The sequence below is a fragment of the Dipodomys merriami genome, unplaced genomic scaffold, assembly GCF_024711535.1.
Source record: "Dipodomys merriami isolate MVZ:Mamm:240054 unplaced genomic scaffold, mDipMer1.0.p SCAF_2, whole genome shotgun sequence".
Lineage (NCBI taxonomy): Eukaryota > Metazoa > Chordata > Mammalia > Rodentia > Heteromyidae > Dipodomys > Dipodomys merriami.
Genome location: NW_027203381.1, coordinates 28,429,797 through 28,453,379, shown reverse-complemented (window position 1 = coordinate 28,453,379; position 23,583 = coordinate 28,429,797). Strand labels below are relative to the sequence as shown.

General features: G+C 36.6%; 1 protein-coding gene across 6 annotated transcripts in view; it reads left to right on the top strand.

Annotated features, from left to right (window-relative positions):
* The window catches only part of Kiaa1328 (KIAA1328 ortholog), a 199,439-nt gene extending 176,412 nt beyond the window's left edge, over positions 1 to 23,027 (top strand). For 5 of the 6 annotated variants that reach the window (XM_070029297.1, XM_070029293.1, XM_070029294.1 and 2 more), the window contains one exon: positions 20,640 to 23,027. In XM_070029297.1, the coding sequence (XP_069885398.1) occupies positions 20,640 to 20,850 (211 nt within the window). In that variant the 3' untranslated portion in view covers positions 20,851 to 23,027. The remainder of the gene's footprint in view (positions 1 to 20,639) is intronic. The other variant, XM_070029298.1, reaches the window with a different exon arrangement.
* Positions 23,028 to 23,583: the final 556 nt, after the last annotated feature.

Here is a 23,583-nt window from a genome sequence, read left to right as displayed (position 1 = left end):
TGTCAAGTGAGTACCTTTGTTGCATTAGTTCTTCCTTCGTCCTGCTGTTTCTGTGATTCCCTTGGATTGGATAAACTTATACATAAGACAAAGGGCACAGAAAACTAAAACAGAGAGAAAGTAGAAATAACTGCGTACAGGACATAATAAGAACCTCTTGTTTCTGATTCTTGAAGTTCATGTTGATGAGCTTCATTATAATATGGTCCTAGTTTATTCTACCTAATAGGTTCAAATAAAGGTTCTTTAGTCAATGTTATTTTTCTTCTTGAAAAGTGTAAACTATCATAAGACAGAACACTACCATTTGGTTTTTGTAGTCTTTCAATTTATTAATAAAATGGTCATCTTATGGAATATGTTTTCAATAATGTGTAGCATAAAATATAATGAATACATATTCATACATGCCCTGAACTTTCAAAATACACACTAATAAATGGGACAGCTTGGCATTGTTTTGACCTCCTGAGTCTGTGAAGGAAACCACTTCTTCCACATGGTTTTGATTTCTGCATTATATTTTCTAGCAGACAACTTACTGCTTTTCCTTTGGTGGACTAGCAGGTAATGTTCTTTGACTCCAAGCTGCCCACCAATTCTTGTCTCATACACTTAAGCTTCAAATCTATATATCTCATTCATGTTGCCTTTCAGCCATACAAAATTAAGTTTAGCTCACTATTAGTAGGAAGTTACAACTCTGTACAAAAGAGAATATTTTATGATAAATGTCCTAACATCTTCATTTCCCTAACATAATTTCACAAATGATTAAGATGCTAGAAAATAAGGTATATTAATTTTTTCAGTACTTGAAAGTACTAACTTGGGGGTCACAGATGGTATTTTTTATCTATGTGTAGCTCCTTCTGTAATGATAAGAAGAAAAAATTTAATTTGCCAAGATTTCCTTTTATTTTTCCCCTTCCCTCACTCTCTCCCAGTTCTTCCCTCCCATAGTGCACTTTCACCACAGTGTCAAGTGAGGTCCACTCTTGTACTTTTTCACTCTTTTTCCCTTGAGTTCTGTGTCCTCCCCCACCCTCCCCAAAACAGACACATGAATAAACCATACACAAAGAAAAGAAAACAGATTTGCTTTCTATTTAAAGTCTCACAAGTCAAGTACATAGTTTGCATATGATAGTCATAGACTTACTTTCATTCAGTGCTGGGAATGATCAAATCCAGGACTTTATGCATGCTACATAAGCGCCTACCACTATATCCTTCCTACATCCCTAGTCCTATAGTGATAGTTCCTTACCAAACTCCCAAAGAACAACAAAAAGTGAAGAATAGGTATCTTGTAAGCCTTGTTGGTAAGAATAATTATAAAAATGAAAGGGTAGATTTCAGGTTATTTTTGCTGTTGAAGATTTAACACAGGACTGATACCCAATAGAAAAATGATACAGATGGGTAGTCTACTCAAAATTCTGTAAGTCAAATATAATTCTTTTTTTAATAGCATGCCATGTATATCATACAAGGGTCTATATAATAAATGATTATTCACAAATGGAAAACACTGAGAACATTGCCTCACATCAATTCAAATTAGATTATATGATCATATAGGTTTTTTGTTTTTTATAAGTTTTTTATTGTGAAAATACTGTACTGAAGGGTTACAGTTACATGAGCAAGGTAATGAGTATATTTCTTATCAAGCATTGTTGCCTCCTCCTTTGTTTTTCCCTTACCATCCCTTCCCTCCCACCTCCCCAACTACACTCCTCCCCACCCCCCTCCCCAGCCTAAATTGTAAAATTAATTTTTCAACATATTTTTTCCAACATATATTTTTTCTTGTAAAGATACTGTACAAAGTGATTACAGTTACATGAGTAAGGTAATGAGTACATTTCCTATCAAGCATTGTTACCGCCTCTTTTGTTTTTCTCCTAAAAATCCATCCCTTCCCTATCCCCACCAAGCTGGAAAGTTCATTTTCAACATAGTGTCTTGTACCTCTCATTGTTACAATGGGTCAGCCTGTATCTTTATTTCAGCATTTTGTTATTTCCCTTCCCCTCCACAAATTAGAAAAATGTATATACAAGATTCAAATACAGTGAAGACAGGGTTATGCCATTGGGGAAGAACATACCAAAGAAACAAAAAAATCACATATTACATTATGAGTACATTAAAAACAACAATGACAAAGATAAAACTCTTGTGTCCCTATCTTGTGTTTCACTTAGCATAATCATATATGGTCATATGTACATAGCTTTTGACCTTTTCTGCTTCTCTAGACTTACACTAGCTATTGCAAATAAGGCAAACCATGGGACCTATGTTTCTGGCTTACTTCACTTAATGTAATTATTTCCAAGTCTTTCCGTTTCCTAACAAATGGGGTAGTGTCATTCTTTCTGATGGAGGCATAGAATTCCATTGTGTGTGTGTGTGTGTGTGTGTGTGTGTGTGTGTGTGTGTGTGTGTGTATACACATCATAATTTCCTGATCCATTCATCTACTGAGGGGCACCTGGGTTAGTTCCATATCTTAGCTATGGTGAATAATGCTGCAATAAACATAGTTGTGCCGTTAGCTTTAGTATGGCCTTTGGGTAAATGCCCAAAAGTAGGATTGCTGGGTCATAGGGGAGCTCTATGTGGAGTCTTTTGAGAAACCTCCATACTGCTTTCAAAGTGGTTGAACAAGTTTACACTTCCACCAACAATGCAGTAAGGTTCCCATTTGGCCACATCCCCTCCAGCATCTGTTAGAATTCTTGATTATAGCCATTCTAATGGGGTGAGGTGGAATCTCAATGTTGTAATAGCTAGAGGAGTTGAGCATTTCTTCATGTGTCTATTGGCCATTCTTATTTCCTCTTCAGACAAGTCTCTCTTTAAGTCTTTAGCCCAATTATTAATCAGGTGGTTGTTTCTTTGAAGATTTGTTGTTGAGGGATTTAAATTTTTAGTTCTCAGTGTATTTTAGATATGAGACCTTTGTCCATTGTATAGCTAGTGAAGATCTCACAATATGTGGACTTTCTATTGACCTTGCTAGCTATGTCCTTTGCCAGGCAGAAGCTCTGCAATTTCATGAAATTCCATTTGTCCAACCTTTCTTTGATTTGTTGCATTTCTGGGTCTTTATTAAGAGAATTTGGCCTGTGCCAAGGAACCCTAGAGTTTCTCCTATTCCTTCCTGTAATGTTTTCAAGGTATCTGCTTTGACTTCGAGGTCTTTGATCCATTTGGAGTTGATTCTGTGCAGGGTGATATATAAGGATCTAACTTTAGTTTTCTACAGGTGAATAACCAATTTTGCCAGCACCATTTACTGAAGATGCTGTGTTTCTTTCATTCTATTTTTTTTAGCTCCCTTATCAAAGATTAGGTGACTATAGGTCTGTAGGTTCATTTCTTCAGTTCTATTCCATTGGTCCTCAGGTCTGTTTTTGTGCCAGTAACAAGCTGTTTTGATTACTATGGCTTTATAGTAGAGTTTGAAATTTGTTATTGATATTCCTTTAGCATAGTTCGTTCTGCTAAGGATTGTTTTTACTATTCGGGGTCTTATCTTGTTCCCTATGAATTTTTGGATTGCTTCTTCTATTTCATTGAAGAATGAGGTTGGGATATTGATAGGTATCACATTGAATTTGTAGATTGCCTTTGGGAGTATTGCCATTTTCCCAATGTTAGTCCTCCCAATCCAGGAGCATGGGAGGTTTTTCCACTTCCTTAGTTCTGCTTTAATTTCCTTTTTGAGGTTTTTAGTTTCCTTTTTCAGGTTTTCATGATAGAGGTCCTTTACTTCTTTAGTTAAGTTAACTCCTAAGTATTTTATTCATTGTGGGGCTATTACAAAAGGAATTTCTTTCCTGATTTCAGCCATGCTCTTCTTGTTATTGGCATAAAGAAAAACCATTGACTTTTGAGGGTTAATTTTATACCCTGCTACTTTGTCAGATTTTCAGATCAGCTCAAGTAACTTGGGAGTGAACTCCACGGGGTTCTTTAAATACAAGATCATGTCCTCTGAAAAGAGGGAGAGTTTTACTTCATCTTTCCCTGTCTGGATCCTTGTTATGTTTGCGTCTTGTCTTATTGCTCTAGCTAGACATTCTAATACTAAATTGAAGAGAAGTGGAGAGTATGGCTTTAGCATTTTGCCATTAAATATAATGTTGGCTGTAGTTGTATCATACACAGCCTTTATTGTATTGAGGAATATTCCATGGATTCCTAGTTTCTTTTTTCTTTCATCATAAAGGAGTGTTGGATCTTGTCAAATGCTTTTTCTGCATCTATTGAGATAATCATGTGGTTCTTATCCTTGTTCTTGTTGATATGATGAATTATATTAATTGATTTGTGTACATTGAACCAGCTTTGCATCCCTAAAAACCATCTTGTTTGATCATAGTGTATGATTGTTTTAGATGAGTTGTTGAAATCTGTTGGCCAAAATTTTGTTGAGAAATTTTGTATAGATGTTGATCAAAGAAATAGGTGTATAGTTTTTTTTTTCTTTGATGAGTCCCTGCCTAGTTTTGGGATGAGGATTATGATGGCTTCATAGAAAGAGTTTGGTAATGAACTTTCACCTTTAATTTCATTGAAGAGTTGGAGGATTATTGGTGTGAGTTCTGCTTTGAAGGCCTTGTTGAATCCAGCTGTAAATCCATCAGGTCCTGGGCTTTTCTTGGGTGGGATGTCTCTTATTGCTATTTCTATTGCAGTGCTTGATATGGGTCTGTTAAGTTGGTTTAAATCATCATGGTTTAGTTTGGACATGTCAATATTTGCTAGAAATTTGTCCATTTCTTCCAGATTCTTAAACTTATTAGCATAAAAGTTTAAAATGTATTCCCTAATAATGTTCTGAATCTTGGTTGTTTCCATGGTGGTGTTTCCATTCTCATCTCAGAATTTGTTTATTTGGGTGTGTTCTATTCTTTTTCTGATAAGATTTGCTAAGGGTCTGTCAGTTTTGTCAATTTTTTTTGAAGAACCAACTCTTTGTTTTGTTGATTCTTTCTATGATTTAATTCATTTAATTCTGATTTAACTTTATTTATTTGTTTCCATATACTGGATTGGGGTTTAGCATATTGCTCTTTTTCAAGGAGCTTCAGGTGCCTCATTAAATTGTTGGTTTCAGATCTCTCCAATTTGCTGATGTAGGAATTCAGAGCTATAAACTTTCCCATGAGTACTGCTTTTGCTGTGTCCCAGAAGAGCTAGTTATTTGTGTGTTCATTTTTGTTAAATATCATGAACATTTGAATTTCCTTTCTAATCTCTGGTGGTTCAACAGAGATCAACTGGTTCAACTGGCAGTTCACCAGTGTGTTTTTCAGCCTCCATGTGTTACAGGACTTTCTTTGGTGTCTTTTGATGTTTAATTCTAATTTTATTCCGTGGTGGTCTGAGAGAATGCAGGGCATAATTTCAGTGTTTCTGAATTTGGACAAATTTGCTTTGTGACCTAAGATGTGGTTTATTTTGAGAATGTTCCATGTACTGCTTAGAAGAACATGTATTCTGATGCTGCTGGGTGAAACATTCGGTAGATGTCTGTTAAGTCTAGTTGATCTATGCGGTTGTTTAGATCCAAGTTTTCTCTGTTGAGTTTTTGCCAGGTTGATCTATCCAGCAGGGACTGTGGTGTGTGAAAGTCCCCAACAATTAATGTCCTCGGATCCATGTGAGATTTTAGGGAAAGTAGTGTTTCTTGGATAAATTTATGTGTTCTGTTATTTGGTGAATAGATATTTAGAATGGTAGTACCCTCCTGAAGGAGAAATCCCTTAATTAGTATGTAATTCGTTTCTTTATGTCTGCTTGCTAATTTTAATTTGAAGTCTATTTTATCTGATATTAAGATTGCAACTCCCACCTGTTTATAAGGGCTATTTGCTTGGTGGATTTTATTCCAGCCTTTCACTTTCAGAATATGTTTGTTTTGTGGTAAAGGTGTGTCTCTTGAAGGTAGAAAATAGAAGGAGCTTGCCTTTTGATCCAAGTAGACAATCTATGTCGCTTAATTGGAGACTTAAGTCCATTAATATTGAGAGTTAGGACTGTTTGGTAGTTTCTGGCATGTTATCCACCTTCTTGGAGGCTGTACCAACTGGGTTCTTCCTATGATTCTTGGATTCTCTACTTGGGGGCAGTTTCTTGGCCTTTATCGTGCTCTTGTTGGTTTTCTATTTTTAGGACATCTTTAAGTATCTTTTGTAGGGATGGTTTGTGGAGATATATTGTTTCAATTTTTTCCCCCTGTGGAAGGAGAGTTTAGCTGGGTGCAGTATTTTTGGTTGATAGTTGCTTGTCTTTAGGGCGTGGCATACATCATTCCACCATTGCTGTCAAGGTCTCTACAGAGAAATCTGAAGTTATTCTGATTGGTTTCCTTTTATTGGTGATTGATCTTCTCCTTGACAGTTTTAAGGATCCTTTCTTTTGTCTCTATTGATCCTTTGCAGATTACAGTGTAACAGTGGCATGTCCTGTTTTGTCTGGTTTATTTGGGGTTCTAAAGCCTTCTTGAATATAAATGAGTCTATATTTTTGCATGTTTGGGTAGTTCTCTGCTAGGATCCTTTTAAATAAATTTCCTAGACCTTTCACTTCTCTAGGCCTTCCTCTACACCCATTAGCCTTAAATTAGGCCTTCTGATGCTATCTTATAAATGTTGAATAGATCTATAATAATTCTTGGATTTGTCTTGAATACTTGTGTGTTCTTTCTCTATAATGTCTAGGCTGCCTTCAATCCTAGAGATTCGATCTTCTGCCTGGTCTAAGACTTTCTACTTTTGTTTGTTTCCTTTCCTTCTAATTGGTCAGATTTGATGGCTTCAAATTCTTTGTTGGAGCTTTGTTTTAGATCTTGTATGGACTTAATTTGCTTTTCAGTGTTCATTCTCAAATCCCTAGTTGATTAGTTACAGTTTCATTGGACTCCCTTTCCTTCTGTTGTGTTACATTCAGCATTCCCTTTGTGGCCTCCATCTATTCCTCCAGCTTTCTGTTTGTGGATTTCATGAGTGGCACTATTAATCTTTGTTTATTCTTAACCTGCTCACACAATTCCTCTATTAATGTTTGATTAGCCTCCTCATGCTAGTGAAATTCCTGTATTAATCTTTGGTTAGCCTCATTATGCTCTCGGATTTCCCTGTCATGCTCACACAGAGTCCTTTGCAGGCTTTCAGTCTTTTCATTCAGCGTGTTTCCCAGTAGTGTCTGTAGAGCATTTTAGGAACTCACCTCTGGATTATTCATTAACTGCTCTGCCTGATTATCATGAGTGGGAGTCCTGATACCTGGACTTGCCATTTTTCTTGTGTTTCTCAGGCTTATTTTGGTAATGAAAGCAAAACCAATTCTGCACTAGAACACTGTTTTAAGGCAAGCATCAACCAGAGCCCTGTAGTTGCACAGATTGTTTGATGCAGTCAAAATAAGTACAGATACAATCTAGTTCAACAACCAGCAAGTAGGGGTCAATGGACTAAGAAAAATTAAAGAAGTCAGCAGACCAGAAACTAATAGGTTTAGGGAGAATTCTGAGAAAAAAATAAGATTAGAGGAATGTGGGGAGGGAAAAGGAGAGAGGGAAGATAACTAAGACCTAAGTTCAGAGAGAGGAGAATGGTATAAGGAAAAGAGAAGAGAGATAAAGAAAAAAGAAAAAGGAGGAATAAAAACTTTTACAATGAAACACTTAAAAATTATATAAGTATAAAGTAATACTACAATTAAAGGAGTTAAGGCTGGTTGATTGTGAATTAAATAATCACTATCTCAAGTATGCACACAATGAAGAATAAGGTTTAATAATCGAAAATGGGTATATATCTGGGGATGAACAGAACAGCATTTAAGTAAAGCAAAACAAAAAGAACAAAAGCTAAAAGATTAAAAAGAGAATTTAGAAAAAAAACAAAAAACTAAAAAATGATGAAAAATAATTTTTAATTAGATTGAAAAAAAGGAGTTCTTTAATTTTTTTTGGTGAGGGGCGGGGTAATCTTGTGTCCATAACCAGTCTCTTGGTGGAGTCTCTGATTTGCTTGTGTTGTTTGGTTTTCCTGTGGTTTGATTCGTTTCTTAAATTAGTTTGTTTGAGCAGGCAGAATGATGCTCTGTCTTACCAGGATTTTATGACCCTTCTCCCAGGCTACTTCAGTGGGAGGGGGATCTGCTTTGAGTATCACAAAGGAGGGAGATGGCTGTGTTCTCTAGCTTGGAGTTGCTGTGATGGGGCTAGGCTGTGGGTAGGGTTGAGGTCTGTCAGCAGTCAGTAGCTTTTCCCTGAGACACTCACACAACCCAGCCTGGAGCCAGTCTCAGGATTTGTGTTTACTGAGTTTCCAATTGTTTTTCTTTTACCCTAGGGCAACTGAATCTGCTGCCTATGCTATAGTGGGGTGTGGTAGCCTCTGGCTCTGTTTACCCAGTGAAGAAAGTCACTCCTCCAAGTGTGGAGCCCGCTTTACCTGGGTATGGCAACTTTCCCTGGGGTGGAGCTGAGCCCCAAAGGTCAGGTTCCTTTGACCTGTTGAATGGCTCCTATTGTCTTCTTCCAAGGCCTGTGTTAGGTTCTAGCTGCTCTAGCCAAGTCTTTGTCAGTATCAAAGATGGAGTTCTTCTCCAGTGGTAGGGGTGTGGCTACCTTCCCACCAATGCTCCCTGAGAAACAGTGAGGATGTCTTGTGGGGTACCCATGCCTTTCCTTTGGTTTCTGGGCTGTCTAGCATCTGCTATTGTCTGTGGTCAGAAGGATGAAGATTTCTGCTCCTTGTCAGTTAAGCTCCTTGCTGGCAGTAAGTAGAATCCGCATGAACACAGTGTCTGGTGCCTTTGTCCTTGCTCTGTCTGATGATATGGCTACCACAGACAACGGCTAGTGCTCAAATCTGTCTCTTTAACCAAACTGCCTGATTTTTTCTTCTCTGGCCATACTCCCTGTACTATGATGTTATACTTGTGATTCTAGCCTTGGACTTTTCACTGGAACACTAAAACTGGTTTCTATCCAAGAGCTTGTTTAGTTCCCAGCTTCTCTGCCATCTTCCTCTGGATGTGGATCTTATAGGTTATGAGCTAAGCTTTAGAAAAGTTATGTAAGATCTTTGAGTTTTCATTACTCTTGAGATTTTATTTTATTTATGTATTTATTCTAACCCCCAAATCTCTGCTTTCCTCCAGATCATTTCTTCATATGTTGTCCAAAAGATAAATTTTATGTTAAATAGCCATTACCTAACATCATAATTTCAGAAATGAATGCTGCTAGAAAATAAGGTATATTATATAGGTTAAACAGATTACATTAGGGTATGTTGTCTGGTTGTACTAAATATTCACTTACCATATGCAGAAAATTGAACTATTTTTATAATGATGGTCATATTTAAAATAAACAAAATTCATAAGGATATTTAGTAAAAAGTATGGCTCCCCTTTATCCTAGTCACCCAGCCAATTATCCCTTTTGAATGAGCCAATACCAATTTCCTTTATGTCCTTGTAGGGATGATTATGCCTGAATGATCTAGGCCATTTGTATAAATGTGAATACTGTAGAGCTGCTTTGTTCTTTTTAATTGCTGCACAGTGTTCTATTATTTGGAACAACCATGATGTAATTAACTATATATTAGTGAGTAGATATCTAGTTTATTTCTTCTTGTGTGATTGAAGCAATGTTGTAGTGAATAGTCCCATACATGTCACTTATGTAAATATGAGGCTATCTGTAGAATATAAATTTATTCTTCATAGATACTGCCAAATTGTTTCAGTAAGGATTGTATACCTGTCCCACCAGCAGTATTTGTATTTGCCTATTTTATCATTCCTTCAGAAAGGTAACCTAAAAGTTTGATACTTTGCTATTATGATAGATGAGAATTTTCTTACAGTTATAATTAACATTTTTTCTTATAATTAGTCAAGTTTTATTTTCTCTTACTATTTTTTAATTTTATTTTATTGTAAAGATGCTGTACAAAGTATTTTCTTGAATTTTTGTTCTTTCTTTTATTCATTTTTCACCTGAGTTGTTGGTATTTTCCTTTTTTGCTTACAGATAGATTTTTCTTTTTTCTTTTTCTCTTTTTTAATATATATTTTTTATTGTAAAGATACTGTACAGAGAGGTTACAGTTACATTAGTAAGGTAATGAGTACATTTCCTATTGAGCATTGCTACCCCCTCCACAGATAACTCTTCTTATGATGAAAAGTAACCCTTCTTGTAGTAGGCCCTATGTATTAAGGAAATTGCCTAAGATCAAATTGTCAGAAATTCACAGAACCAAGATTCAAATCTAGCATCTGGCTTTAGAGTCTAAACTCTTTACCACTACTTTGAATACAATGTTTTATGAATAATATTAGTTTGGAGCTATTACAGAAATGTCATAGTTAAGTTTTAATTAGCCCCACTATAATGATGGCTGTGATTATTATTATCCCAAAATCTCAGGTATGAAGACTCACAAAGTATGAAGACTCTTCCATAAGCACTTTGTTACTACCTGGGTCTCACATGTTTCAGGAAAATTATGTCATTTATATTAATTCATTTTGCATTCCTATAATAAAATACCAGAGACATTCTAACTGTATAATCGAAAAAAGGTTTATTTAAGTCGTAGTTTTGAGTGCCCAGTGTCTGAGCAGCATGCTATATTCCCTGGTGAAGTTCTTGTCCTCAATATAAACCTTTTGATGTATCCCTTCATGACAGATGGTGATGGTAGAATTGCATGTGAAAGAGATTCATATTTTCAAATGGGAAGCCAGAGCAAAACTGGGTAATGCCAAGCTCAGGGTTTTATAACAGTCCCCTCAGGAAAACTAACCAGCTTGCAAGAAATACCTCCATCTCTTCAAAGGGCATGCCCACAAAATAGGAACCTTTGGTAGAAGAAATAAAATACAAATAATAGCGCCATTTAGAATTACTTAAAAAAAAAAATAACTCATCCATATATTCATGTTGATTTAACTCATTGATCTATTTTTCTGAAAGTGTCTAATTACAGTTTTGTTTAGATGACAATGATTTGTCAGAATAGCAGTTCCATAAACTTCATCCACTTTTAACACCTTCAATATAATATATGACAATTAACTCCATAAATCTAGAGATTAGAACCAAAACATTAACATAAAAATAGGAATTCAGCTTTTTCCCCAACAGGATTTCAGTTTGATTATAGCTGTAAAGGTAAATAGCATAAAGAAGTCAGAAAAAAATCCCCTTTACAATAAAAATGAATTTTTTAAAAAGTCAGAAAACTACCCATAGGAACTCTCATCTTTCTGAGGCACCTTATGTCATAAAAACTATAAAGATTTCTTGGCATGAATGTGAGAAGAAAAAAAAACTTCTCACATAGTTATCTTTGAAGTATTTCAGTATTTCAAAAAGACAAAGAGATAATAAATCTTTATGAAGTTGGATAGCTTATTCCTTAAGATACTTTTAGAAAAGAAATAATAATGACAAAATTTAGCTAGATTAAGGAAATAGAAGCTAAGAGGATACTTTAAATGTAGGACAGTGGAATATTAAGGATACAATGACAATCTTAATTTCATTCATTTTTACCTAATAATTCCTGAACCCATTAGGATCTTACCATTTTATTTCTCCTCACTAAAACAAGTTGTGTTGACATAAATTGCACCAATGTATTAGAAAATTAGCTTAAGTAGGGCAAACTTTAAAGGAAATATTTTCAAGTACATTGCCTTTAAATCAACACTAATGATTAAATACTGATTTCCCCCCCTTGAAGATACGAAAACAGGAATACTAAATATAAAATTTAGCTAGATTAACTTAGTAGAAGCTATGAGGATTCTTTAAAATTAGGGCAGTGGTACATCCATAAAATAGAACATTCTGCCCTCGTTTACAAGAACTATCCAAATCTCTATGTCATATTTTGCAGTGATCTACAAAATATGCAGACATGTGAAAAGACAGATTATAAATCTCAACATAGCATGGCCTAACTTTAAGTTTTTAAGTGTATGTGTATCTGAGTATTTGTGTATGTACATAGATGCGTGTAATTGTGCTAAAAGATATTTGAAAGCATACATAGTAAACCATTACCAGTGATCTGGAGGGTGGTAATCAAATTGGTATTCAAGTAGAGGAATGGAGTTCTGAAAGGATTTTATTTTTTTCTTTATATAATTTTATATATTTGAAGTTTATAATTAAACATTCTTATTATTATTATTTGAAATTATTAAAAAGTTTTAAGAAAATAATTGGGACAGTGTAGTTTCATTCGTTATTTATTGAGTACTTGACATTGAAGATAAAATGGCATACCAATAAGACATGTTAGAAAAATAAACTTATACAAATAAATAATTATAAATTATGAAAAATGTTATGAAAAAAAGAACAAAGGATTATGAAAAAGAATTAATGGGTGGTTGATGTGCAAATTTATCTTAAACTGTAGATAAATACTACACTGCTCTTTTATGTTAACAAATAGAAAAGAAAAAGGAATAACATTCCTAACAGGTGAAACAGCAAATATGCAGGTCTTGAAGCAGGGAATGAAGTGTCTATTCCAGAAATAGAAAGAAGAGACCATTGTAGGTGAACAGTGATAGTGTCTGAGACCTAACAGCTGAAATGAAATAGGAACAATCAATAATAAGATGTGTTTAAGATGTAGAATCAATAGGATCAAATAGAGCAGAAGGCAGTAAAGAGAAGGAAATGTCAAGGATGACTCTAAAGGTTATTGGCTTCAGTAGTAGAATGAATGAAAGCTATTTTTTAATTTAATTTTATTGTCAAGGTGATATACAGAGGGGTTTCAGTTACATATGTAAGGTAATGAGTACATTCTTTTTGAACATTGTTATCCACCTCATTTTTCTCCTACTTTCCCTCCCCCCAACTTTCACCACTACATTGTACAGTTCATTTCCAGCATATTGTCTTGTGAGTATTGCTGTTGCATTGGTTCACCCTTTGTCCTTTGTCTCACCATTTTGTTCCCCATCCCTTCCCCAAATCAGATAAACATATATACAAGACATGAAAGCTTTTTTATAAAAACAAGAAATAAGGAAAATGAGAATATTTAGCTATGAGGAAATGGGTTGGTATGAGGCAAGGTGAAGACTTTGGTTTAGGGGAAATTGCTTGGAAACATACATGTGGAGAATTCAAGGGATTAGATTTTGAAACTTGGACTCAACATGAAAATGTGAGAGCAGGCACAAAGATACATAATAGTGAGATCATCTCAAAAGGAATTAAGGAAACCTCTGGCCTAAATATTGTGAAATGACAAGATTTTGAAGTTAGTTAAGAGTGATCAAAGATAATACGGAGAAGTGGCCTAAAAGCAAGAAGAAATACAGATTGACTGTCATGGAAATCAAGAACCAAGACAAGGGTGGAGTCAAGTAAGGCCAGTTCTGTAGAAGGAGCCTGGGACCGATAAAATGAATACTAGGAAACTGACTCTCGAAAGATGTGTGGCGATCAAGGGGAGGAGGGTAAACAATTGAAGAGGGGAAGGTGGGTAGAGAATGTAGTCATAATATTCAATGCATATCTTATGAAACAAAGAAAATTGAGAGGACAGCTGGAATTGGGAGGGATGTGGGAGAATGATGAAAGAGGTAACATCAGTCATGATGCATTGTACTTATTAACTAATTTATCGAAAACTCCCTTGTACAACTAAAGATAATAAAAATATAATTGAAAAAGGGAAATACATAAAAAAGAAAGACTCTGAGAAGTCAAAATAATTGAAGTATCCATGTGAAAGTCATTTGGTAAATTTAGGCAGGAAGTTTTGGGCAAGTGGTCTGGGGAACACTATGTTAGAGTTTTTGCAGAATGAATGAGAAGAGGGTAATTTAACTAGAGATAATATATGTTTTTGCTTCAGAGAGCTCACCAATACAGGGAAGCATGGATGATATGAGAAAGAAGAGTAGATGAGTTTTATTTTTATACTATGAAAGTTTGCAGACATTCACAAAAGTGGAGAGAATATAATGGAGCCATACAGTTTGCTCAGTTTCAGCAATTTTCAGTGTTCTTTCTTATTACCACCCACTAAACTTTTCTTTAAACTGAATGTTTTCAGGCATCATGTCATCTTGACAATACATTCTTCAGTATTTTTAACAAGGGTTGGTTTGTTTTTTGTTTTACTACTGGTGTTTAAACTCAACACCTTGCACTTGTTCAGCTTGCTTGATCCACTAGCTTGTTTCCCTGACATTGTAGCACTTCAACCATGCCTCTAATCCAGCTTATTGCTGGTTATTTTGGAAATGGAACATCACAGACTTTTCTTCCTGGGCTGGCTTTGAATCAAGATCTTCTGGATTTCAGCCTTCTGTGAACCTAGAATTACAAAAGTAAGCCACAGTACCCAACTACAAAAACAAAAATTTAACACAACTCCAATATCACTATCTAAATAAAACAACAATAATAAAATTCCTTGGTATCATCTAACCATCTTTCCATGCTCAATTTTCCTGGTTTATTTCAAAAGTGCAAATAATTGCCATTGATTTGTTTGAATCACTGATTAACTAAGGTATATGTATTCCTTGTGGTTGATAGATCATTTAAATATCTTTTAATCTTTTACAGTTTTCCCTTCTTTAATGCTATGAATATAACTGAGCCATTTGTCATACAGTTTCATGCATTCTATTATTGGCTGATTATATCTTGAAATGTCATCTAGTCTATTCTTTTGTACTTTATATTTCATGCAAATTGACAATTAAATCTAGACATTTGATTGGGTTAAAGTTTTAATTGTTTTATGGCAAGAATCTTCCATCAAAATGCTGTATAGTCCCTACATATTAGGAAGAAAATATTGGTTGTCCTACTTTTAATGATCTGAGTAAGTAGACTTAGAAAATGTCTCAACCTGCCTTTAAATAGGTCCCCATCAACCTTTCACTTAATAATTTTAGCAGCCAGTAGATTATGAGTTGCAATTTTTTCTTACTGCTGTTCTCTCTGTGTTTATTAGATCTGGTTTCTCTCTAATGAAGAACTTTAAGGAAGGATATGTTTTATATCAGAAGATACTAGTGCATGTTTAAATGCTGATGGTAATGATTTGGTTGAGAAAGAAAAGGAACTATGGAAGAGGACTTGACTTGACCAAATGATGATGTTGATTTAGATTACATTCATACTTTTTTTTTCAAAGGCCAAGGTTTGAACTCAGGGCCTCATGCTCACCCAGCATGCTTGATTGACCTGGCCCACCACTTGAGCCACATCTACAACCCAGCTTTTTGCTGGTAATTTGGAGATGGACTGCGATCAACTTTTCTGCCTGCTCTAGATTCAGATCTTAATCTTCCACATCTCAAACTCCTGAGTAGCTAAGATTATAAGCATAAGCTACTGGTGCCTGGCTATACTCATACATATTTGATCTTTAAACTATAACCCTTTTATTTTTTTCTTCATTTGTCACATCTTCTCATTCTCTTTCTCTGTTTCTCTCTCCCTCTCTTTCGCTCCCTGTTATAATAGTTGTATAGAGGGGTTTTAGTGAGTTATTTTTATACCCCTATCAAATTCATCTCCTCTACTACTTCTTCTCATCCCCCTCTTTATTACACATGTTTCAACTTGATTATTTGCCACTGAAATATCTATTACTCAACAAATACTTTATTTTTCTTTTTTTCTTCCTAACTGGAAGTATCATTGCATGAATGCAACCTTTTTTTCCCCTGAGTATTCTGAGAAACATGTTAAGGTCAGAAACCTCCAGAATACCAAGCCCCAATATTTTTAAAAAAGTTTCCCTATCCCCTAAGCAAAAGAAATAGTCACTAGGTTGAAGAGACAGCCTGTAGGATGATAAAAATTCTTTGATAACTATGCATTTAATAAGGGATTAATAACTAAAATACATAAAGCTCAAAAATGTCCCAAAGAGTCAAAACACAGTTAATAAATGGACAAATGAACTCAACAGGCAATCTGGAAGAAATACAGATGGCCAATAAATACATGAAGGAATGATCAACATCCTTGGCCAATGAATATTTAAACAACACTGAGATTTTATCTCCGTGAAAATGACCATCATCAAAAAACACTAAGAACAACAAATTCTGGCTAGGGTGACATGTGGGAAGATTCTTGTACAGTATAAGTGGGAATATAATATAACTCAGCCACAATGGAAATCCAATATAGTTTGGGGTTTTTTGATCCCTCATGGGGCTTGAACTCAGGGATTAGGTCCTGGCCTTAGCTTTTTCACTCAAAGCTAGTGCTCTACCTCTGAGCTACAGGCACTTCCAGTTTTCTGGTGGTTAATTATTAATAAGAATCTCAAGGATTTTCTGCCCATGGCTTTGAACCGTGATCCTCTGATCTCAGCTTCCTGAGTAGCTAGGATTACAGGTGTGAGCTGTCACCACTATGCTCCAAGACAGTTCTTAAAGCCTGTTTTTTGCAATTCAAATTAAGATCCTTATCAAGATGCTTCCTCTTCCAACTAAAATGGAATAACTGGGATTGAATATATCTTTCCACCTGAAGAAACTATAAAAGAATAATATATATGAGATATACAGAATAGTTGTCCCTAAAGAGGAGAAACAAATGAGATTATATTCCTGAGCCAGAGCTCAGGAACCTAAGAAGAGCCAAACACACTGACAGGAAATAAGAGTTGGGAGTGTGAGCAACCCAAGGTCACTAGGGTTTTCAGAGCAGAATACTAAATAGGAGAGATCTACAAACAGAATGTGCTTAATACTGGTAGTATCTAAAGTTGCTTATACAGCTAACATTGAGAAGATCTTGAATAGTCAATTTAAAACAAAGCAAATTACCTAATGATACTTTTTTTTTGGTCGGTCATGGGGCCTGAACTCTGTCCCTCAGCTCTTTGGCTCAAAGCTAGCACTCTACCATTTGAGCCACAGCACCACTTCTGGCTTTTTCTGCTTTTGTGGTACTGTGGAATCTAACCCAGGGCCTCATGCATGCAAGGCAAACATTCTAACACTGAGCCACCTTCCCAGTCCCATTTAATGTATCTTTCTATTCACTCATAATGAGTTAACCAATGTTCGAGACAATTCAGTTAGTCAGTGCAAAGTCAGTGGCAGTAACTGGACAGCTATCCTCTAAGAATAGCTTATGAGGAACAACTAGAGGCAAGACTGTTTTCAAAGAAACTGGAACACTTTTTAGAGGTGTGGAGACTGAGGTCTAGGGAAGGGGGGAGATAAATGAAGAGGTGAGTGGTGAGCAAATACAGTCATTAAGCAGTCAGAAAGGGTTGGGGCCAGGTGCCGGTGGCTCACGCCTGTAATCCTAGCTACTCGGGAGGCTGAGATCTGAGGATCGAGGTTCAAAGCCAGCCCAGGCAAAAATGTCCATGAGACTCTTATCTCCATAACCTCTAGAAAACCGGAAGTGGCACTGTGGCTCAAGAGGTAGAGCGCTAGACTTGAGCTGAAGAGTCAAGGGACAGCACCAAGGCTCAGAGTTCAAGCCCCATGACTGACAAAAAAAGGGGGGCTGGGACGTGACTCAATAGTAAAGAACTACATATCCAGAGCATGGTCCTGAGTTCAAATTCCAGTACCACTAAAATATAAAAATAAAATAGAAGTGCCTTGGGCAAAAACATTAAGCAATAATACATGGCCCTGAATTCAAGCCCCACTACTGGTGCAGAAGAATTCATAGAAATGGCATAGGAAACTGTAAGAAAGGAAGGGATAAGATAGTAACAGGGATTGAATTTGATCAAAGTGCATGATATAAATTTATGAAAATACCACAATGAAACCCCTTGTGCAATTGATATATGCTATAATTTTTTAAATTTGAAAACTGTGTGGAGCTGGGTACCAGTGGCTAATGCCTGTAATTATAGCTATTCAAGAGTCTGAGCCAACCAGAGCAAGAAAGTCCATGAGGCTCCTTTATCTCCAATTAACCACCCGAAAAAAATGGAAGTGGCACTGTGGCTCAAAGTGATAGAATGCTAACCTGGAGCAAAATAGCTCAAAGACTAAGCCCCAGTCCTGAATTCAAGCCCCACAACTGACAAAACACACACACACACACACACACACACACACACACACACACACACACACATACACACACACACGAAGTGTGGGTGCTTCCAAGGATGGTATTTTGTGGATATGACTAAGTGTAATATATCTCTTAATTTATGTGTGTGCTAGAACAAGAGGTTGGACTTGAGTCTAGGTGCTGTCCTGAAGCTTTTTTTGCTCAAGGCTGGTACTCTAACACTTGAGCTACAGCTCACCTTCTAGCTTTTTGGTGATTAATTGAAGATGAGTATCTTACAGAGTTTCTTGCCCAAGCCAGCTTCAAACCATGATCCTCAGATCTTGGTCTCCTGAGTAGTTAGAATTAGCAGTATAAGCCACCAACTAGTAGAATGTCTCTTTAAATTATCAAGTACCAAAAAAGGCAGCAGGATCCAACCAAGCTGAATGCATGTCACCTCCACAAATTAAAACTTACAGAACTCAATATGATAGAAAACAACATTCTTCTGATAGTGTATATGCTTTATAGTGGTATATGTGATTCTTACGTTAAGACTGGATGTTTTGTCAAGATTTGCTTCGTAAAACAATTTTTGATGTTTGTTGCTTTTTAAAATTGTATTTATATGATCTTTAAGTAGTTGTACAAAGAAGTTACCATTCAAAAAACCAGTTTATAAGTATAATATACCTTGATTCATTTTACCTCTTTCATTATTCTCCCCCATCCCTCCCTCCATTTTCTTAATGTTGTAGGACATGAACCGAATGTTTTGAATATTTTTATCTTTAAGTAGTTAAACAGAGGAGTTGCTATTCAGCAAAGCAGTTGATGAATACAGCGCATCTTGATCACTGTCACCCCTTTCAACATTCTCACCCAGCCTTCCTAACCCACCTCTTCCTTGTAAGTTATGTATTTAATTTTTTTGCCCTTTAACAAAGCATCTTCATCTGTGTCATCACTTCAAAATCTTTACCTCCCTCTTTGACCCCCCTCTTCCCTTATATTTCGCAATTTTTTGATAGATACAATGAAATTTCGCAACTGCATTCTCACTTCCTGTCTTCATTTGCCTGCCCTCTTCCCCTTATACTCCTACCTTTCAAGTGCCAGTTTCCTGGTATTTATTCTGTAGCTTTTTAACATGCAAAATTATTCAGTCATTTCTGACAGCAAAAGTACTGTCAGTATACTTAGTGAAAGAAATTAGCTCTGAAATACAAGTGAAATCTGAGACCTGTCTGCCACATACTTTATGCTTCTCCTACAGTGTAAAACATGATCAGATATGGCTCCTAAAGAAATTGTCTTGATGATAATAGTCGGACCATAAGATAAATGTTTATACTCTGCGGAAGATTAATATGTTGGAAGGAAAAATAGCCTTGTTACAAATATGCTATACTTTTTTTGTATTTTATTTTTTTATTGTGAAAATACTGTACAGAGGGGTTACAATTACATGGGCAAGATAATGAGTACATTTCTTATCAAGCATCGTAGCCTCCTCCTTTGTTTTCCCTTCCCATCCCTTCCCATCCTCCCCCCACCCCTCCACCCAATCCTCCACGCTTACCCCCCCCCCCCCCGCACAAAAGTTGTAAAGTTCATTTTTCGACATAATGACTTGTACATCTCATTGTTGCATTGGGTCCACCTGTATCCCTATTTAAGATACAGTCAGGAACATGAACCATTTACTTCTTTTGGTTTCATTAGTCTTATTTCTTTTGGTGGAAAGACAGTCAATCTAGTCTGGAATGTTGAAGAGGCTCTGTAGAATGCAAACCACTTGGCTCTGCTACTCACTTGATCTGTGACTGCAGTTCACTTCATCCTTTCTGGGCCTCAGTTATTCTTTTCTGGACATCAGTTTCCTTAACTATAAAATTAAAAAATGATGGGCTGGGAAGGTGGCTCAATGGTAGAGTGCTTGCCTTGCATGCATGAGGCCCTGGGTTTGATTCCTCAACACCACATAAAGCAGAAAAAGCCAGAAGTGGTGCTGTGTCTCTAGTGGTAGAGCACTAGCTTTGAGCTGAAGAGCTGAAGGACAGCGCCCAGGCCCAGAGTTCAGGCTCTATAACCAGGAAAAAAAATTTTAAAATGATTGAAAATTTTATCAAAGACCATTGAGACATAATTGGTTCTAGCCAATGAAGTATAATAAGAAATATGTTTCACTTCCAGGCTCTCTCTTTGATCTCTCTGCCCTGACACAACAATAGAGACACCCATCTATCTGTTCCAGGTGATGGAGCCCTTATTGGCCTGGACCAATACTTTATATTCAGTACTTTGTATCACTAACATAAGCATGATTACTTTTTCCACTCTATAGTTAAAAAAGTCTCTTCACAAATTAGGAGAACTGTTGGGTGTAAACAATAGAAAAGAGCTCATAGACAGGAAGCAGAGATTTGTTCTTGAGGCCTACAAGTGTTTTCCTTCCCTAAGGTTTTCCTGAGGACACTTCTGAATTTCTTAGATTCTAATGTTCTAATAGTCTGATCCTTTTCTGTCTGGGTTGTATGTTTTACAGGTATGAGACATCCCTGTTGGATTTGGTTCATTCTCTGAGCCCAAACTCTGCTCACAAGCCTCATCCTCATTCATTCAGAGAAGTTGGGGCCCAGAATCACAATGCTTTCCGACTTAGCCCTCAAAAATCAATCTGGAAGAAGACGGGAACACATAGGACTCCTGAAGACCTGGAGGAGAATCAAATTCTGGAAGATATCTTTTTCATTTGACTCCAAAGCATAAGCTACAAAATTTCCACAGGAAATTTGTGGGTTTCTTCACATACTGATCTAGGATGTTAAAATGATTGATTACAAAGTAATTGTGAGTCTCCTTTCACAGGGACGTATCTCACTGGCACCCTACAATGTATTGAACATAGAATTTTCCCTAAACAACCCAAGGTGTTTTTGATCAGACTAATCAGTAGATAATACATTAAAGGGAAGTAAGCTGAAGAATAGTACCATTTTATGCCAGGGATTAGAAACTTAGGGTACTTTTTGCATGGCAGACATCGTTGTATATTCATTGTCATTTAAAGAGTGTTTCCTTCTCAATCGCCTGAGGAGAAAGATTGGTTCTCTTTTGTACACAACAAAAGCCTTTCCTCTCAAAGATACCTCAAATACCTTGTGACAAGCAAATTTCATAAAGACGTTTACATTCTCCCCCTGTTCTCTCACCACTGCCTTTCTGTAAGTGTGATCCTTTAATTCTAAAGTTTGAGTTGGTACCTCTACCACCAGAAGCACTGGGAATAAGTTGTGAGTCAGTTGTAGTAGTCTTCAGCCTGGTAACTGACCTTCCTAAAACCAAAAGGTCCATTGGGCTAGAAGAAAGGACTCAACCAACTCTTGGAAACAAGCAGCATTAAAATGCATGTATGAATAATGGTCCTGGAAAAATTTCAGAAGAGAAACAAGCTGAATACTTTTCCTACCAATGTTCATGTTTCTTCCCCTGTAGTTTCCCTGGATGAAGAAAAGCAAGCTCTAGATATTTCTTACTGACCCAAGTATCAGTTCACCTTCTATCAAATGTGCTCTTGTAAATTGCCATAGTTATATCTGGAGAAGATTTCTTCAGATGGAGAGTGGCGCCCAGCAGCTACAGCTGATAGGCTTCCCCTGGCATTTCTCCCCCCATGCAGGTGAAAGTTCCTGGTTGTCCAGGCCTTGCATGTTTTCTGTCTATGAAAACCATGTAGTTTGGGCAGCCTCCATGTCCAAGAGAAAATCTCATTGTCCCTACAGGCTGTCCTGTTGCTTCTACCCAGTTTTCCTTTACTTGGGTCTTTTCTTCTTTGGAGGAAAGAATGACATTTTCTTAATCCAAAGTAAACCCAAGGGTAGAACTAAGCTAATGGTAAATGTTTTCTGAAAAGTTGAAAAATTATTGAAGATTCCAATTTCCTTTTAAATTTATCCCTCTGAGAGTAGCCAATCAGTTTCACTCCATTTCAAAGAGCTTTTGTAATATGGAGCTTTCTTTGTTGTGTCTAAAGTGAGTACATGGCAAATAGGCATTTTGAAAGAGAAAAGCTATCACCACAATCTTCATATGTCCTCTCCACACACCACCAGTTGCCATTCTCTATACATTTTATTGGTGTTGGTATGAGGGAAATAAGATGTGAATTTGTTTATAATGTAGTATCTTAATGGTTAATTGAGTAACATGCTAATGTTTTCCTCAATATTAAAATTACTTTGAGATATGTATGTTCTAGTAGAACCTTGAGGCCTAACATTATTCCACTAAGAGAGAGCCTGACACAAAGGGCTCGACCCTTCAGAAAGAGAGAGAATATTCCCAGCAGGCTGCTTTAGATTTGTTTGCCTGTCCAAGATTTCCCCAAAACAAGACTGGACACACAGTAAGGGTGCTGCAAATAGAATTACAACAATGCCTATCCTGCTACCCATCAGTTTATGAGAGAAAAACCAATCAGTGTTTGTAAAATGGAAAATGATGGAGTGTGTCCATTAAAACTTCCTAAACAAGGCCCACAAGTGCTTGATTTAGAAAAACAAGGTTAATCAAGGAAAACCTACTGATGTCACACTTCCAGGAGGCAGTGTTGATCAGCTCTGATCTCCTGGTGGGAACCTATCCAGAGCACTCAGATGTCATGAAGAAAGAGGAATTCTCCTATAGAGTCATTCTTCACTTGTTCCTGCTTCCAGTACCGGGTTCATTTTGGAGAGTGGCTGACCAAATTCTATAGAAGGGGAAGAAGACTTAAAAGAACAGAGCTGAGTACTGTCAGCAAACAGAGTCATAGGCTCTGGAGACTCCTCAGAGTTCACATTTTATCTATAATTCAGTGTACATTATTTTTAATGTGGACAGATTTTTATATACATATGAATTTTTAAATTAATAAATTATCTTTATGACTATTTTCCCCATGTGGTTTTGATCTTGACTTGGCCCTTTGAACATCTCATAAAATCAGTGCATTCTAGCTGGAAAGAAATAGCAGGGCCTAGATGATCACAAAGTTTTTTTTTCTCAGTTCTTATTAAAACAACAGGAATCCGTGGTGAATTGGGGGAAAGGGAGATAGTGTGCCACATCCATCTCAGTTCCATCCTGGGGACACTAAGCCTCCTCCAGGTTGTATAGTTGCAAGAATGGAAGATTCAAGCTGTGATACCTCTGAGTCCCTTCTGTTTGCCTGTCCCCTTATCTACATGTCCCCCAAGGAAGAAATGTCACAGCACTTGAGGACAGGAGACATGAATCTGCCTGGTTGACTTCAGAGGTTATAAGGAAGCAGGTTAGGACTTGAGTGCCTGAAAGTCATGGTTCTATGATCACACCCATGTTCAAGACAGCCAAAGAGCCTGTCTTGTTCCCTTTATGCATGCCAATCTGGCACCTCAACCAGAACAGTGAGACTTTGCAGCTGGCACTCAGAGGAAGAAATAGCAAGAGCAGAATCATCGCTCCACCTT